Below are 18,202 nucleotides of genomic sequence, written 5' to 3'. Positions count from 1 at the left end.
TAAATCAGGATGTTAGCATGGGCCTAATGCATACATACACTTTCTTTTATTCAGGCCAGTTACTATCTTTTAGTGAATATGAGACATTCTTTGAAGAGAATTGGTCCAAGTATACATACACATCCATCAATACAAGGTGTTCCATTTTTTTTAATTTAGTCTGAGGCCAGGTTCCACACTAATAAAATCAATGGAATTATTTAAGGCAGCTGAGACTGAGCCATTTTACAGTTGGCAATGTTCTGCAGTGAAAAGTAATCCAGTTCCTTTAAACTTCATGTCCTGTGAATCTAGCGTGTATTAAATGTTGAAATGACAGCAGTGAAAATTCTCCTCTGGAGTTTACAAAGATGCGTCCTGCTGCAGTGGGATCCTCTCCTTGTTGACATGTATATATACTGCAGAGGGTAAAATATTGAGAAGGATCAATGGCATGCAACCCCTACAAGAAGGCACTTTTTGGTGGCAAATTTCTGGGGCATCTGCTTTCAGAGCCTTCTTGTTGAAATGCATATCTGGCCCCTATAAACTATAGTTACAGTTTTACAGCAGATAGTTATTTGTAAATTTTGATTTGCTGGTTACAGTAAACTATGGTTTACTTTCAAGTTACATCCCTTTAAAATAGCTCAGATGGCCTTTGTTTAATTTTTGGAAGGTTGGGCTGTTTTTAACTCTCATTCAAATATAGTTGCCCTCAGCCAAAAAAATGCTAGAAACTTTTTTTTTTCTGGTTTTTGCTCCCCTGCTTCTTCTCTTTAAACCTTTCCTGTGTTTTCTGTACCTCCTGATCTGCAGTCTCTGCCACTTTGCAGGGTCTTTAGGAAATGCACATTCATGCAGCCACTTTTTGGATTACTGAGAGGAGAGTGCATCTGCTGGAAATGCTGTACAATGGCAGACGCTGGATGATCAGAGAAGTATTTTACAAGCTGAAGAAGATTCTTTAGAGATCATACTGTTGCATTAAAACAATTCAAATAAGTCTTGGGCACCAAAGCCCAATAAAACATGCAGAAAGCCTACATTCCAGGACATGATCACTAGATGCTTCAATTATTTGTGTGCTCAGTTGTGAGTAATATGTGGTTTTTACCACATGACAGGGTTGTGTGAAACACATAAGGAAGGCAAAGGAGCATAGACTGAAATACAGCGCTTCTTCCAAATCAGTGTCTTGCCTTTTCATTTGCATGTGCAGTTAAGGTATGCGGCAAGCAATTCCTGGCTGCACAGGGGCCTGTTTCAAGAGAGCAAGAAGTTGCTTTTTCTGCAGCCAAGTAGTTGGTTATTCTCCCAGAAAGCAGAGGTTAGAAACCTCTTTTTATGTGAGTCTTTTAGGCTGTTCTGCAGAAGGCAGCCTCCATCTCCATGGTTTAAAAAGCCCTGTGAGTTATGAGCCTACTTTCAAAAGAAATGGCAACTCAAAAATTAGATTAAGAAATCTGGTGTACAGCAGGGGGTCACCTGAAGCTGTGAAGAACTTGCTCAACTTTTAATGTTCTGCTCAGCATGTGGGTTTTCTTAATTTTTTGACTGATCCTTCTTGTATACCTTTAGGGTTATCACTGACCACTTTTTAGAGGAATCTGACTCTTTCCATTAACAGTTCAGAGCATTTAAATGCCTCGTGCTGTTTGTGTTGCAGTCGCAAACCCAACTTTGCTAAAAGTTGGTGGTATCTCATTTGGAGGTTTGGTTTGGAGGATCTCTACCTAGATTCTGTGGAGTAGATAGTTTGACCAACAGGTATGGTATTTAGTATCGGTAAGAAAAACTGCAAACAAACCATGATAGTTGTTACCACCGTAGACACAATCATCCTTTCCACAACAAAGTTTCCTGTGCCGGCTAGCCAGCCTGTATCCACAACTGAAATGTTACAGAAACTCTGTGCAAGAACTTTTGTATGCTGAGTACCTGTAACGCTCTGCTTTACGTTCTGTCCAATTTTAGTGTGCCCTCTGGATTTGAAGGTATAAAAGAACAGGAGATCTGCAACAAGATAATGACAAAAATGCTGGAAAATTACAATACCTTGTTTGAATTAGAAGGTTTGAAGAAGGATGAAGAAAAGCCTGCATGTGAAGAGCTAGCAAGAATTATTTTGGTAAAAGTGAGTATCTCTAATATTTCATTTTTCTTATAGCAAATCAATAATGCAGGCTTATTGCAGGCTCCAGTTCAGAAATCCTTTAGGTAAGTGGGAGACAGGCACTTTTGTAATAATGGTCTGTGTTATTGATTGATATACAGTTTACAAACTGATTCTGCTGATAGGCTGATTTTCATTACTAGTCTGGAAGATTCTATTAAATATCTTTATTCTTTGTTAGCTACCCACTGTTATTTATATAGGGGCTATATCTGCTAAAAATTAAATGTTTTTAAATGAGGAGGCAGAATAATTCTAGGAAGTATTCAAGTTTTCTGACACGGTGATCGTTTATGGTGTACATCAGCGATGATGAACTTTCATACTTTAGGACAGTACGAGGTCTCTAGCCTTTACCACTATGAAGTCTGCTTGTCTCACTTACCTGAATTTAAAAATCACATGTTCTGATTCAGAACAGCTATTTCTGAGCACACTTGAAAATAAGCATTAGCTAGTAGTTACTATTTGAAGGAAGTACATTGGAGCTGTTAAATAAAAGTGGTGTAAGTAAAGTATAATTAATATCTCTGGGGGGAAGAGGGCATGTGTGTAACATCAGAGGATTCTAAATTTCAGAACAAGTTGAGAAAAATAAGTAGTGCAGCCCAAAGTGCCGCCTTCTAGCTTGTGCCGTCTCTACAGGAAGCAACATGAAGTCTGTGCAGGAAATGGTCATGAGGATGGTTTGCAATCAGCTTATTTTCTTTTGTATGTTAGCTGTGCAAATAATTACTACCTTCCAAGGTGTGAGCTCTTGAGTTTGAAACAGTTGAACTACATGCCTTCCCTTGGTAGGGTTTTGCAAGCACCCACTGATAAAATCACCGTAACCTTCTCTGGCTCAAATGGAAACATCAGAAAGTTATAAAAATATAGTCTTTGACCTTGGCAGAACAAGAAGCTTGGTGTGAGCCCAAGTTCTGCCAGCCAAGTGAAATCAGCTGAAAACATCTCTTCCTTTGCAGTGTATCGCAGGAGGATCTGTTGAATCTGAACTGCAGGGCAATCTGTATGCGTCAGACCCAGCTCCCTTCAGAAGGGTTTGTTGTTTTCTTATGTGATGAATCAGTGAGGAAGTCTTTAACTGTTCAGTCTTTTAGCTGTTACTAACATTCACCTAAAATGCTTCTGTGGAAGGAGATAGAATGACTGATGACATGCCAGTGTCCTTCCTAATATATGGTACTGAAGTCACAGTAACTTCTGGGTAATCAAAATAATCTGCCTGGCAGATGAGATTGGTGTTTAGCAGCTGGTGGTCACTTCAGTAACAAAAACAGGTTAAGACCACCATAATTGTAAAAAGGCATGGTACTTTAAAGAGCCTGGAAGAAAGGCTTTGGATATGTCTCCATCTCCTTCAAGCCTCAGCCAGCTGCAAAAGCCAAGATAGTCTTTCACTTGTAAGGCCTTATTAGTAATTTGTAATGCACAAAGGTGGAGACCTGGGAGATTTCCCACAGCAGTTCAGAGATCTGAGCTGTCAAAATACATGGTGACAACCAGAATTACTCCAGCAAAATAGTCTGAAAGATATAGTTACTCAAGTGAGATGAATAATACTGCCCATCGCTTTGGCTCAGGAGACAGATGACTGCCTGAGAGGAATGAGCCATGACTGAAAACAAGGGCTTACATTGTGTTTGTGTCTTTGGATCTTGTTGATAGCTTCCAAATTCTGCTGGCAGTCAGCTGCAAAAATTTGACTGTGTTCCTTGTCTAATTTGGGTGGGAAGTTTTCTAGCTTAACCAAGACAAATACTCAAACACAAGAAATGCAAGCATCTAACTTCATGTAGCAATGCTACATAAGAAGTGCTTGTTGAGATTTGTCAGGTGGCTCTTTGAAAGGATGCTTTATACCATTCCCAAAGGTTACTTTTCTTGTATCCTAGCAGATATCCCCTATCGTAGCCAATTTGTACAATAAATTAGAGACAGTGCACTTGAAGAGAAATCCAAGTGGTAATAAATGAGATTCAGTAGAGAAAAATTATTTCATTTGCTAACGCGTGAACTGTTGCTGTGAACTAGCCAATCTGTGTCATAAAAGAACAAATGCATCGGAGAATTATTTGGCATGATCTGGGTCACAGTGTCTGGAAAATAGCAAGTCATTGTAAGCAAAGTTACTACTTCCTAAAAAGCCATTGATGAATTCAAATGTACAGGTAGCTGGAGAGAGTTTTGCCAAGTAATCCTGTTGGAAGGAATGAAAAATGTAGGATGCTCAGGACAATGCTCTCATAAACGGAGGCCCTGTTGATTTTTAAGGGTGTTGCACTCAAGCACGAACCATGGTGGAATGGGGGAGCAAACAGCAAGGAAGGGAAGAAATTAGGACCCGCCCTTTACCAAACTCAGCTGCATTTATGTAAATGTTAGTGGGTTGGGTTTTTTTTTGCTTTTACATAGTGAGCAGCAGGAGGATGAGGATGGGAGATTAGATGACCTCACCCGCTTCCTTCTGGGATATTTCTGTCATCCCTTCCCACAAATCACTCACTTTATTGCCAGCGTTTTACCCTGAGTCTCTACACTGCTACCTTTCCAATGATTGCCTTCCCTCTCTCTCCTTTCTCTCTTTTCCATGCTTACATTTTTCTCCTGCATTCCCCCAGCCCTGTCCCACTATTCTTCCTGTACTCAAATCTGATAGTCCTTCATTCCCACTCAGAGAAAAGGCTGGCAGTCTGTAGTGAAGTGCAAAAGCTGCAGCACTTTTGATACATGCCCTTCCACCACCTCCAGTCACTGTGCACACAGGCTGTAGCACAGTCCATATTTCTTTGCCATCCTTTTATGTTCTTGAATGTGGAGATAACTTTTCCTGTAGGTTAATATAGTGCTTGTGGTAACATGGCCTTCCTTATGTGTTCTCCTGGGTGTGTAGCGTGGGGCTAGGACTTATTGAGACACTTTTCCTAGACAGGCATTAATGCTTTCTTTTGGTTGGAAATGCTGCTGTTAACCTTACCCAAAGGTAAGGTTATCAAAATGGGGGTGGAGGTACTTACAGAAAGAAATTAGTTTTTACATTGTATTTAGAGATTAACCTTGTGACAGTCAAAGCCATTAGTACTGATCCAGGTGTTTCTTGATTAAGAGTTTGGAAAGAGCACCTATAAGCATGAAACTTCTTATACAGGGAGAAGAATGCCACAAATCTGCAGAAGGACTAACTTGAATCAAAATTTGAAACCCAATGACAGTTGTTTGAAAAAATAAGGAAAGGCATCCAAAAGTACAACATCAAACAATGCACTTCTCTCAGTGCTCCAATATGCCTCTCCAGCGTACTGCATTACAAAATTAGCCCCGCTTTTTCTTATCTCTTTTTCATGGCTTCAGGCTCTTACTTTGGTGCTGAAATCTCAACTGGAAAAACAGGAACTTACCTTTAGTTAGTGTCTAAAGGTATTGTGAGAATATTATATCTCCCTGCAGTCTTTGGTTGTTCTTGAGGTGGCTTAAGTGCCTGTTGCTTCACATCATCCACTCATAATAATCTTTTTTGAAGTCGACATCAACCCTAAACCATTAATTTTGAGCAAATACCCAGAAACAGGGGAGTAATGGCTTTTGTCATCCCATCCCAATATGGGAATGTACTCCCTCTCATGTGCTTGGTGATGTTTACCATGTTCCTGGACTTGCATGACTCCTGACACTTTGTGGTCTGGGTATCTTAGAGTTTCCCACACTTTTGCCATAAGATCAGTAGATTTTTAAAAGCAGGAAGTACTGCTCTTTTAAAATGGAAACAGGAATATGTGGATCACTCAGATAAAGTCTTGAAAGCACCAAGCTTCTTGAAGCAGTGTGTTGGAAGGGAAAAACAGCTTGAGTGGAGCAAGTTGCATCTTGTCTGTCATGTTGGTCATAGCTAGGAGAAATCCACAATGCTAGACTTCCAGAAGGAGTAAGAGCTTTTCAATCAGCTACAGATTGCAGCAGCTCAAAGGAAACCTGTTTTAAGGAAACCAAAAGTTAATGCATTTTAGAGATGGGAAAAAGAGACATTCTCTCTGTGACCAACAGTCTCAGGGCTGTTGGTAACTGAACTGTCATTCTTGCTATGTATGTGCACTGAGGAGGCACAGGAACACCTTCACCCCACTTATATTTCTTCTTTCAAAGATTGCTCAGTCATTGGGAAAGACAAGTTGTGCCAGGTAAAGGGATTTCTTAGCTTGCTTTCTCAGTGGATCATAATTTGGAGAGTAAGGGAGCCAGAAATCTCTGCAAGCTGCATTGCAGTCCCTGCTTTGTTCCCAGTACCGTAAAGCCTCCTCTTGCTCATTGCTCGGGCATGTGGTAGGATTATACTTAGAAATGGTGGGGAGTTTTTCTTTGGAAACCTCTATGTTAAAAAAGAAAAACTGCAATTTTGACAAAACAGAAAATTTATCTTAGAACAGTTTCTATTTCAATGGGAAATTAAACTGTCACATTCCTGATGCCTTGCCTGGAAGGACATTAGTTTCTCACTCCACCTGGTAGAATGAGACCTGTACGATCTTCCAGGCAGGTGGCCAGCAGATGGAAGTATAACATGCACTTGCTTCAGAAATATATATATATATTTGGAAATTCCTTCCAATAAAAAAAATTTGTGGTTTGATTGTGTTTTTTTTTTTAATTCCAGACTAAGCTGAGGTTTGTTAGGGTTTACAGGTCTCATTTGCAGTCTCAGTCAGTTGATCAATAGGCTCTGCTAGTTAGAGAGAAATGGGTAGGGAAATGGGTTGAGTGTCCTGATCAGCTCTCTGATCTGTGTTGTGTTTTTCAGATTTTCAGGATCATAAATAGCTGGTTTTTACTGGGCAGTGTTATGTGTGAACAATTAAGTCTCTGACAGTATATTTGCAGTGGTAGGGGCATTATAATAAAATGTTGTTTACATTTTGCTTATGTTTTGCTTTGGAACAGGATTCCTACTGTGTTTAGGTATGGTCCTGGTAGATTTTTGTGGCACTAAACTGAGTAGTAACTCATGTCATTAAAGAGTAGTCAGTCTTGAGTTGCGGTATCTCCAATTTTATCACCTTCTTCAATAAATAGGTATATGAAACCTACAGTAACAACAAAAATAATAATTTTCAATGAGGACCTTTCATTTCCAAAGATCTTAAAGTGCTGTTCAAACTACAGCTGCATATAGTCCTATGTTGTATAGCTAGCTAGTGTTGTATTCTTACATCTGTGATCAAATAGGGCCTTTGAATAATAGTGATAAGGCTTCTCTGATGATCAAAGATGGGCAGTAAAGAGGATTTTTATTTTATTCAAGTGGCTGGGGAAATCTGGGCAGGCAAACTACTATGAGACTCACTCTTGCAAGATTTCTGGAATTACCTCTTCCACTGGTTTCAGGTGAAACATGTCATCTTTAGTAGTATGATGGATTTTAGCTCAGTATTGTCTTCAAATAAAACATACAACCTGTTACCTAGTTATGCAGGGTTACAAGACTATATATTTTTCTTTCTTTGTCACCTTTTCCCTCTAATGCCTTCTTGATAGAGCACTTTCAGTTTTAAGAACCAGTCATCTCAGAGCACACGAATGTTTGCACTGAAACACAAGCACTGGCATGATGAGGGTGTAGTGCTGTGTCTGGCTTGATTACATATTTGGGACAAGAATGCAAAAGGTTTTTCCCTTTCTTTCCCTGCTAGGTAGTAGAATACATAGTCCTGTTCACCTGATGCAGAAGAAAAAGCAAGTCCATTTATAAAATTAAAATTATAACATTAAAAGTAAATTCAAATTTGAAGTTACGAAGTCAAGTTAAATTATAAAGGTGCAATTTCAACACTGCGAATATAATGTAGGTACATTCTGATAACGTCTTGAACAAGGAGATTTCACTCCCTGAAGAGCTACAGAAATTGGTCTTTTGCTGGTTTTTGCAAAAACTAATAGTTTCAAAAGAACGTTTTTATTTTGGATGGAATTAACTACTTGCATTTTTATCCTGTTTGTTTCCAGTCTTCTAACAAAAGGTGCCACTTCATTTGGGAGGATCAGCTGGCAAAATAGTACTTTAAATGGCTGCAAAAGTGCATTCACTGAGTTCTGTAAGCCTGCTGTTAGATTTCTAAGGAGCAAGCAACCCACCATGTGTAGCTGCATCTGTTGGTGCTTGGTGTGTGCTGCCCAACCCAGCCAGGCAAGCCCCTAAGTGCATTTTTTTTTTATGTCAAGAAGAGTGCTCCAGCTGGGTTTGGCGGCACTATTTTAAAGTGGAGTGCTTGCTTGCTCCTTCTGATTGAACACTCAGACCAGATCATTCAGCCCTTAGTAGGATTTGAGCCCTTCATCCCTGGGGGAAGGTAGGAAAGGTAAGATGGTCAAAAAGTTCTCCATCTTGGCTTGACTTTGCTCCCTTTGCAGTCCGTTGTAAAGCTTCATCTCCACGGAAAGCCACAGTGTTTCAGATTATTTCCCCAGGTGCGTAAAGCAAGATCTTCACTAATAAGTGTTTCTTTCCCTTCCTCAACTGTTTTCACTTAAATACCTTAACATTAGGATCTAATCCCTTGACAAGATCCAGGAGAAACTGCTGAAAACTCACCAACTCCACGGCTGAGTGGGCTCCCCGTAAATAAGTCACCCTTCCCTGCCACCTCAGTGCTGTGGCCCCATGGTTATACATTCAACAGATACAAGAGCAATCGCTCATTTAAGTCAGGAAAAAAGGCATCCGCTTCTAATCCATGTTACGCTGCCCTGTCTAAGCCTGCAGGGTCTAGATAGTTTCCTTTATTCTTCTCTCGTGTCTGGGACCATTTTAGCATCATGTCAGCTTTCAGTACTGGATTAATTGCTTCCCATCGGGAGGCAGCAGGAATTTATCTCCTTTGAAAATCCTTTCTGAAGGTCTTAACAGACATTTCCATTTCATTCAGTATCCCCTTATTTGGGCAAGTCATGCCGATTTTCACCAGGGAGCCCCCCAGGGTAGGAGGGGGTTCACATGGGAAGTGACAAGATGGGTGGAAAGTGCGTGAGGAGAAGGAGCACCTGTGGAAGTCTGTCTCTGGTTTTCTGTTTAGTATTTCTTCAGCTAGTACTCACTTTGCAGTTGTCCACCAGTGAGCAGATGGGCATGTTTATAGTAAGGGTATCTAGTGATTCAGCCAGAATGACATTTTAAGATATGAGCTGACAGGAAATGAGCAATATGAGATTTGTAGGGGAAAGTTTATAAACCTCCAGACCCTTCACCTCTAGCAGATTCAATCTGGAGTGAGGAGGATGGTTATGTTTAGGCTGTGATTCAGAAAGGCAAATGAAAAATCAGATGATTCCCAAACAATTCCATGTGTAGTTTTGAAATAGTTTTCCAGTGCTTTTGACAACTCTGCGTATGTAGTATTAAAAAAGAATGTTTCTGCTCTTGAAGTTCATTAAAGCATTCACAAGATTATAAATATGTCACTTGTGGTGTTACTAAATGCAATCCTGAATATTTACACAAATATATTAATGCTGAACTCTATAAAGTAGTAAATTATTTTGCTGCTATTTCTTTAGCTAGAGTTTCACCAACAATATTTTTGCTTTAAATGTGCTAAATCTTAATGTGTTAAAGGGAAAAGCAGCATATAATAAACATCTCTCCATCCTGCTGTCCATATTTCTACTATACTATAATTTTTTTTTTAACCCAGCTGGCCAATTTTGCAGTTGAAATGCTTAGGAACTTTGCTTTTACTCTCTCAAAATTTTTTGTTTAAACAAATACCCAGTGATATTTTCACTGCCCCATGATAATACCCCATAGCCAAAATATAGAGAAAATAAGATCCATACGTGTATGTGTGTCCTAGACTGCATTTGCACATGTTTTAACTTGAGATGGTTTTTATTCATTGTCTGTTGTTTTGTTGTGGGGTGGGTTGTTTGGTTTTTGGGTTTTTTTGGTTTTGGTTTTGTTTTGTTTTGTTTTGTTTTTGGTTGGTTTGTTTGTTTGTTTTGTTTTTGTTTTGGTTTTTTTTTTTTTTTTTGGGGGGGGGGGGGGGGGGGGATATGACATCATGATTTAGGACTTGGGAGCAGTCCCTCTCAGTCAGTACAGCAAGGGAAGCATCAAAGTCAGCACCAAGAAACAAAGTACAGTAAAATAAGCATGTGAGCCCCTGCTCTAGCCAGCTGTTTCTGAGCATTGTTGCTGACCCATGGAGAAAAAAGGTTGTTAGGAGGAGGATGAGAATTTTTCTCCTAAGACAGATCTCTCAGTTCCTCCTGTTCAGATTCCCCAATGTTTATTTGTTTCTCATTAATTAGTCGTTCAGTTAATCAGGTTACACAAAGTGCTCGGCATTGTTCCCACTGTATAAACTGGCAGTCAGTGCTGCTTTTGCAACAAGGACATATTGCTGGCAGTCAGAACTGATCCAAAGTGATGAGGTGTAAGACATTTTTCAGCCTGGGGGTGTTTAATTCTTGCTAACCTCTGCTATCAGCTTCACCTGTAGTACTTTCAGGGTGGGAGATTCAGCAGGGCTCAGTGCTGAATTAATTGTTTTCCCCATTATAAGAGAGTAGTGAAATGCTTGTTGACTTCAGTATAAATCCAATGCATTTTTGAAAAGCCCTCCTTTGATTACTTTGAAAATCAGTTTGTCCAGGAGAAGCTAGTTGGTACACCCTGGTGCGCCTGTAGCATCCACTGCTTTGCAGGATTTCTGGTGCCCCAAAACTTGCTGATAATGAACAGGGCTCAGGGCAGTCTAAAAGCACCAGGAGTATGTGATGCAAGGGACACAAGGGGCCAGACACTCTCTGTGTCTGAATATGTACACTCTTGAAAATCTGATCTATCCAGCAGATCCCAGCAGCATTTGACCTTAATTGCCAGCAGTGAACATCTCAGTTTCACTATTAAGAATGGGGTCTGTTCTCTGTATGCTGGAAATCTTACATGGGTAACTAGAACAATACAGAAACACTTAGGACTCCCTAATTTATTGCAACATCAGATACTCCTTTTAAAAGTAACATTGCTGAATTCCATATGCGAAAAAGCTTTTTCCTTGTGAGTATTTTTGATTTTTGGATCAGAAGCGCAATTTAGCTGTTCCAAGACTGAGTTTAAGCAACTGTAACATGAGATGCAGGTCTGGAGACCCTGGGTTTCTCCCATAGCTAGGTCATGTTTTCCTTTTAGATTGTACTTCTATTTATGAATAACATTACAGTAAATAGATAAATCAGACTCCAGTTTTCAAAACGCAAGGGAGAATAAAATGTTCCCGTGGAACTGATCTTAGTTCTGTTGTTATTGAACACACACACACACATTAGGTACACCCAGCAAGAGAGCAATGTTGTTGTCTCACTTAGTAAATGTTCAGTTTGATTTTTTAAATCTTAAATTCTGCTGCAGGCTCCTTATTTGTACTTCAGCCATGAGGAGCTGAGTTGTGGTCATTAACCTGTTGTATGACACCTTAACCTTGCCAGCTACTGTATGACGGGCACTTACAAATTGTGGGGGTGGCTGTGGAAGAGGAGTGCTTTCACTCAGTGAAGTCTTTGTAACCTCTTACAAGTTCTGGAATTATATTTCATCCCAGTATTACCAGTTTAACTTTTTGCAACATTCAGTAACCAGTCCTCCGGGATGGCTGGAGATGCATTTTTCTTTTCCTCCTAGAAAATACCGTGATATTCCACAGATGTAGTTGCCAGCATTGAGGTATATCATGAGATTATTACTATGTTGGTCATTTCCTTTTTGATATTGCAGTCCTCTCTAAAAACAATGGATTTCCACATCTCTCTCTTGCTTTCGTATCACAATTTGTGACCTTTGTACGTGTTTCAAGGCAATAATTGCAGTAGGTTAAGGTTGTACTGAAGCGAAACAGAGTAACCTTTAGCTGTTCATTAAGAGATATAGTCTCAGGTAAAAGGTCATATATATAAATAGGCTTAGGAGAACAAAAGGAAATGAAAGGGGAACTGAATAGGGTATTAGTTTCATATTGAAAAGCAGTGGTGCGTTTTTTGCAAACTGTGAGATTTTGCTTTTATTACTTCTGTCTGAAACAGCTCTGCTGAATTCTGGCTAATAAAGTATAGCATAAATGATAGCAAGGTAGAACAGCAGATAGATACCAAGTCAGCTTTACTCTTCCTCCTATATGCCAATGGCAACCAAGGCAAAAATCACATATATAAATACTAGCTGTTTCAGTCTTTGTTACATGGTTTGTTTAGATAAGAGACTGTCCAACAGCTTTGATAACATTGTTTCCCCTTCTAAAAAGGATGTTTCTGAGTACAAAATGGAAAGGATACCTAATACATTGTGAAGAGATTTTTTTTTTATTACTGTTCATGTTAAATCATTGTATTTTTCCTGAAGGTGTCTGTGCCACTGAATGATGACTGTGAACTGTATCTGAAAAAAAATCAGTTATTCCATCCAGTTAACATTCATTAAAATGCCTGTGAATACATGAATTAGAAAATGCCTTTGAAAATCCCCTTGCCATCGGTTACGCTATTTTAGTCTTAAAAACAGATCATTTGATGCTTTGCCTGTCTTACAGAACCTTAATCAGCCATGAGCTATTTTGCATGATCACAGAGGGAAAAAGATTCCGTATTTCCTCCTTCTTGTGAGTAGGAGGAAGAGTAGTTCTGTAATTACTGTGGCCCTTTTGCTTCTCTGTTGGCACCCTTGACAGTACTGCTGCATGTCATGTCTGCACTGCTGTGCTCCAGGGCACTTTGTGCAGGGGACAACATTGGTTTGGGTAATATTCACCGCTCCAACACGAAATGGAGGGAGAGCCAGGAACTCTGAAATTCACTGTTGCTTCTGCACTGCTGCATGGACAGCACTGCTGTGTACTTAGGTTGTACCCTAGGGAAGAATCGCAGGTATGACCCTGCTGACACCTACCTTTAGCAAAGGCTGCATTGCACTGTTACAGGGGATGCTGCTGAGAGAAACTTAATATTCCCTCCTCTGTGGGGTACAGCTGGTGACCCAGTAAAGAGTCAGCTGTTACAGGCGATCCCAGTGCAATCAGCTAATGCATCATTTGTGCAATCATTCACAGCATTGAATTCACTCAATAATCCTCTTAATGGTTGCTCATCCTACATAAGAGTGGCTGTACTGGCTCAGACTTGGGATCCATCTAGCATAGTGTCTTGCCTCCCACACTGGCCATAAGCAGATGTCCAGGGAGGAGTAAGAACAGGGCAGCAAGGTGTTTCCTTCAATTACTCTACCAATTCATGACTATTCTCAGAGGCTTTCCTGGTCTTGATGTGGTTTGTGTATTTAGTGATGTCCAAAGTAATTGTCTTGTGTACCCCTTGCACAAGTCTAAGCTTTTTGCTTCCGACATGTCATCTGGCAGAGTGCCACAAATTGTTTCCTCTCACGAGAAGAACTGACTCCTCTTGTTTGTTATAAACATAGCTCTTACTAGTGTAATTTGAAGGTCACCTGGCTCTCTTTTCTTTTTTCTCTTTTCTTTTTTCTCTTGTCTTTTTTTCTCTTGTCTTTTTTTCTCTTGTCTTTTTTTCTCTTGTCTTTTTTTCTCTTGTCTTTTTTTCTCTTGTCTTTTTTTCTCTTGTCTTTTTTTTCTTTTTTTCTCTTGTTTTTTTTTTCTTTTTTTCTCTTGTTTTTTTTCTTTTTTTTCTTTTTTAACTGAAGGAGGTAGTGAACAGTCCATCTTCTCTCCCCACCACCCATGGCTTTGTATATCTCTGCCAGGTCCTCCCTACAAGTTACTATGATTTTTTTTCTAATGAAAAATGAGTACTGACATTTGCAGCCTTAATCACTGCACTGACAACAACCGTTTTTTTTCTGTGAAAGCCCCTGCATAGAGTCAGCGGGCAAACAATAATGTGTAATAGCTCTCCTCTTTTGGGGCACAAGGCCAAATAGTTTGATGCAGTAAATTGGGTGACATTTTGGTGAAGTTCAGACTGCACCTTCTTTGATTCAGAAGGGAATCTGACTCCTTGTTTCTGTAAAAACACTAATCTGTGCCTTAGTTAAGAAAAAGCTTCACATTGATAAAGTTCAAGTTGGTCTTAATTAAGGTCATCCTGTAGGTATTAACAGCTAACAAAATAGACCTGATGCTTTCTAGCAGCATTTAAACCTTGAACTGAAAATCCCGCAGGCCAGTTTCCTCTGATTATGCCGTTTGTGAGGCCAAAAAGAGATTAGTTACTGAACCAAGTAGGAAAGAGAGGGTGAGCAAAGCAGTAATAATGAGATTGTTACAAAGATGTCTTGGAATACCCAATTATCAACAAATAAGTTTATCTCTATAATTAAATCAACAAATAAGTTTATCTCTATAAATAAAATAGAGCACGGTGTATAACCATTCCTTTTACTAACTCTTTTTTTCCTAATTCCTTGCTGGGGTAATGGTAGTCAGATGCATTTAAACTCTTGTGTTACAGTGTGGTAGTGTGCTGCAAATACAAAAGACTGTAAATTCACTGTGCAGTTCAGTACCTCTGGGACTACAGTTGACTGAGGCTGAAACTTAACAATTTTTATGCCTGTTCAACAAGTTGTTGAAACTGATAAAAGCAAGGGCAGTATTCTGTTCAGTTTGAACTTTGCATCCTAGCCAGATGACAGTGCAAGATACAAGTATGCTGTATGAATCCCTCTTACTTAGTAAGGGTAATGGATAAAGGAACCAGTATAGTTTATTCTGTTTGGGGAAAAGGTATAAAGAATAACTAAAGCCGAACTACTGTAGCAAGTGTTTTCTCGTTCCATTGAAATTTACCAAAAACTTGCCAGGGTTCTCATCTAACTACTCAGGATGTGGGGATCAGGTCTTTTTGTGCTAGGGTCTTTCTCAGTCTTTTCTGCTGATGTTAGTCATCTCCCTAACATTAATTCAAGTACATAATTCAAAATAAATAGGTAACTGAACACTCTCACCCTTCCACCAATAATCCCAGTTGGTCTGTCAGTCCAGAGATAAACATAAGGAGAAATAAGTTCAGGAAGAGTAACTGAGTAAGAGACGTTGCTAAGTATCTTATAACCTGCCTGTGATTTAGTCTGTCCTTTAAGGATGCCCTTGACCTATTGTGTTCCTTCATTCATGTGGGAGGAAGCTGGGAGCTGCAGTACTCAACCACCTGTCTTTATTAGCATCAGCACTTCTTGATGTAAAAGGATTATTCTCTTGAAGAATAAATAGGTCAAAGTGTGTCCTAGGGATGTTCTAATCTTTCCTAATCATTGAGGTCTCCACAGTTAATTGGTTTAAAGCTTTTATTGGGGTGGAATCTTATGCATTGTAAAAGCTGCATTTTGTATGACTTGCAAAGAACCTGCCAAAGAGAAAAAAATTTCTTTACCAACACAATAGCCTTCCTAGGGAAGAGGATCTGTTCCTTGGGCCAGTATAATTAATCTGATATAGTAGGTGTGAGAATGTTGGGCTGGGATTTGAATGAAGTGAGTTATTTTCTGTTTTGGGGGGTATGGACAAGTCAGCTGTGCTCTGTGGTGTTTGGTTTTTTTTTAATAATTATTAGCGTTTATTGTAGCAGAGTCTTACCTAAGGAATCTTCGAGGGTTCAGGAAGCACTGCTATGTTAACCCAGGGCTAAAAGATGGTCTCAGGCATGCCCGAGGCAGCTTACAGCCTTGTTGAGCTGTTTGAGCAACATGAAGTTTTTAGGAGTTTTGGTACGATGGTAATACATCTCATGAAAAATAATAGTCCATGATTTAGAATGGGCCAATGGAAGTTATGGTGTAAGTGTAAGGTTAGGAAGATCTAAAAGTGTCTAAATTTCCTACATATGCAGTTGTAGGAGATGACTAAAAGCTTTTCTTTACGCTGTCGTACTTCTGACTGGACTATTTGCCAATAAATATTGCCTCTCAAAGTTAGGAAATTAAATTAATGCCCTCTGGCTTTCCCCATGATCTTCTCAATTCTTGCTTAGAAATCATTAGACAATCCTCTTCCAAAACCTGGGTTTTGACAGTGTCCTGTACAGATGCTGGCTATTTACTTTGGCCTAAGTACTCTTGATAGTAGAAAATTTCCCTTAGTAACAGTAGTAGGACTTGATGCCATGATGAGCAGGTACTCTAGTTTGGGCAGGTTTTGGAGAGACTCTGCAGCATCATTCAGAGTTGATAGGTGGGAGGTGGCAGTTTTTCCAGGTGGGATTGTCTTTTGGGGGAGTGTGGGATCGAGAGCTGGTCACTGGCAGCTGTTGACAGTAAGCAGGACTCAGGTTAATTTTTCAGATGTAAACAGTTAGGTTACACTAATCGCTGAGCACACACAGTTGAGCAAAACAAAGCTTGAGCTTGTTTTGTATCCAGTATACTGTACTGGAGATTTTTTTTCTTCATATCAGAATAGAAAGTATGCAGTTGCTAATAAGGCTTATTACTCACAGCATTCTCTGGAGGTCCATAATGGTTTAGAAGAGTGATGCACAACCTGTACTTCTGCATGGGATTCATGCTAGTCATTTTATGGCTCCAAGTTGATTTACCCCAGCTGTATAGTAGCTGTGTCATTGGTTTTAAAGGAAATCAGGGTTTAAAGCACAACAGATTTCATCCCATAGTTTCACAAACTTCACAAGCAACACTAAAAATTAATAAATAGAAATCTCTAAGAATTCTCAAGCTTCAATAATTCAGAAATGCATACAGGTAACTACATAATAAAATTAATTTTTTATGCAAGTACAAAAGTTGGTGTAATTGCATAATCTTTCTTATCAGAAACACAGACAGACATCTGCTCTTTAAGTATTTGCAAACGTGACCTGACTAAATTTTGACATTGATTGTACTCCATGTGGAATGCAGGTGTCTGACTTTAACTAATCTCATTTGAAAATTACGACTTACATTTATTGTTTGAATCCCAATATCAGGCAGTGTTCTGAGAACACCAGGGTCAGATCTCTGAAGATGTACAGTTATTTAATCTCTGTTAGGAATCAGTATAACTATAGTAAAAAATATCTTAAATTACTTAATTTTTTGAGCTGTAAGTTCACAGGATGTTAAAAAACCAAAATGTATTCCAAAATATGCTCAGTCACATATTATTGGAAATGAGCACATGTTCTTTCTTCTTTCTGGATTTTAAAGGGTAACATCAAAGAGACTGCCAGACCTTCAGGAGCTAATATGTAAGAATAAAACATTGACAACAGTGGATTCTCAGCTTGAACCGTGTTTGAGGTTCTGGTTTTGTTTTGTTTGTTGTAAGTTTTCCAAGTAGCCTAGGAACGTAGGGAGCCTGAAAATGTGACTGCTAGGCTGCCTGGAACCTCCTACTAGCTTTTATCTTTCAACTTGCATCTTTTGTTTTAATGGTTGTAAGTTCTTCCCCTTGTCTTAATTAATGTAAAGTTATGCTGCAAAGTTAAAGAAAACAGCCAGTTTGTACGAGTGGTGTAATCTTGTGCTAATGATTGCCTTGTAAAAACCAGCATGGACTGGAGGACAATAGGGAGTGGACAGGAGATTTGCAAGTGTTGGAATAAACTGTGAATATGATCTTTTTTTAGAGAACCACAAAAATATACTTGTGTGCACTCTGCCCAGTGCAAATAAGATCTCTTGCCACAGCCTGTATTGAGCAGACTGGTGGAGGTTAATGTTTAATAGTTTCTTAGATAGAGCTGCTTGCTCTGTTCTCAGCATATGGATCTCCTGGTCCCCTGGAAGCATTATTTTGTGTAAAATAACTGCATTTTTATACTTAAACACATCAATCTTCATGTATTCTTAAAGAATCCCTGACGGAGCAGTTAATAGTGTGCTATCAAAGGGTTTTCTGCTTTTAGTTCACACACTTCTGTTCTCACTTTCCATCTCCATTCAACGTAATGAAAGCATTTGTTGTACTGCGTGATTCCTGCAATCAAGGACTGTTGCATGCTCATCTTAATAGTATTCAGTCAGCGGCAAGCCTGGTCCTACGCTAACTGCAGGAATGTTAATTTCTAACTTTTGCTAGCAAGTGACAGAAGAATCTGATC

General features: G+C 39.3%; 1 protein-coding gene across 9 annotated transcripts in view; it reads left to right on the top strand.

Annotated features, from left to right (window-relative positions):
• Positions 1-18,202, top strand: part of FAM13A (family with sequence similarity 13 member A) — a 137,661-nt gene that overhangs the window by 25,771 nt on the left and 93,688 nt on the right. For all 9 annotated transcript variants that reach the window (XM_064449937.1, XM_064449935.1, XM_064449934.1 and 6 more), the window contains one exon: positions 1,957-2,116. In XM_064449937.1, the coding sequence (XP_064306007.1) occupies positions 1,957-2,116 (160 nt within the window). The remainder of the gene's footprint in view (positions 1-1,956; positions 2,117-18,202) is intronic.

This window comes from Phalacrocorax carbo, chromosome 4 (genome assembly GCF_963921805.1).
Source record: "Phalacrocorax carbo chromosome 4, bPhaCar2.1, whole genome shotgun sequence".
Classification (NCBI taxonomy): domain Eukaryota; kingdom Metazoa; phylum Chordata; class Aves; order Suliformes; family Phalacrocoracidae; genus Phalacrocorax; species Phalacrocorax carbo.
Note: the sequence above shows the minus strand (reverse complement) of the source record. Positions and strands in the feature narration are given on the sequence as shown.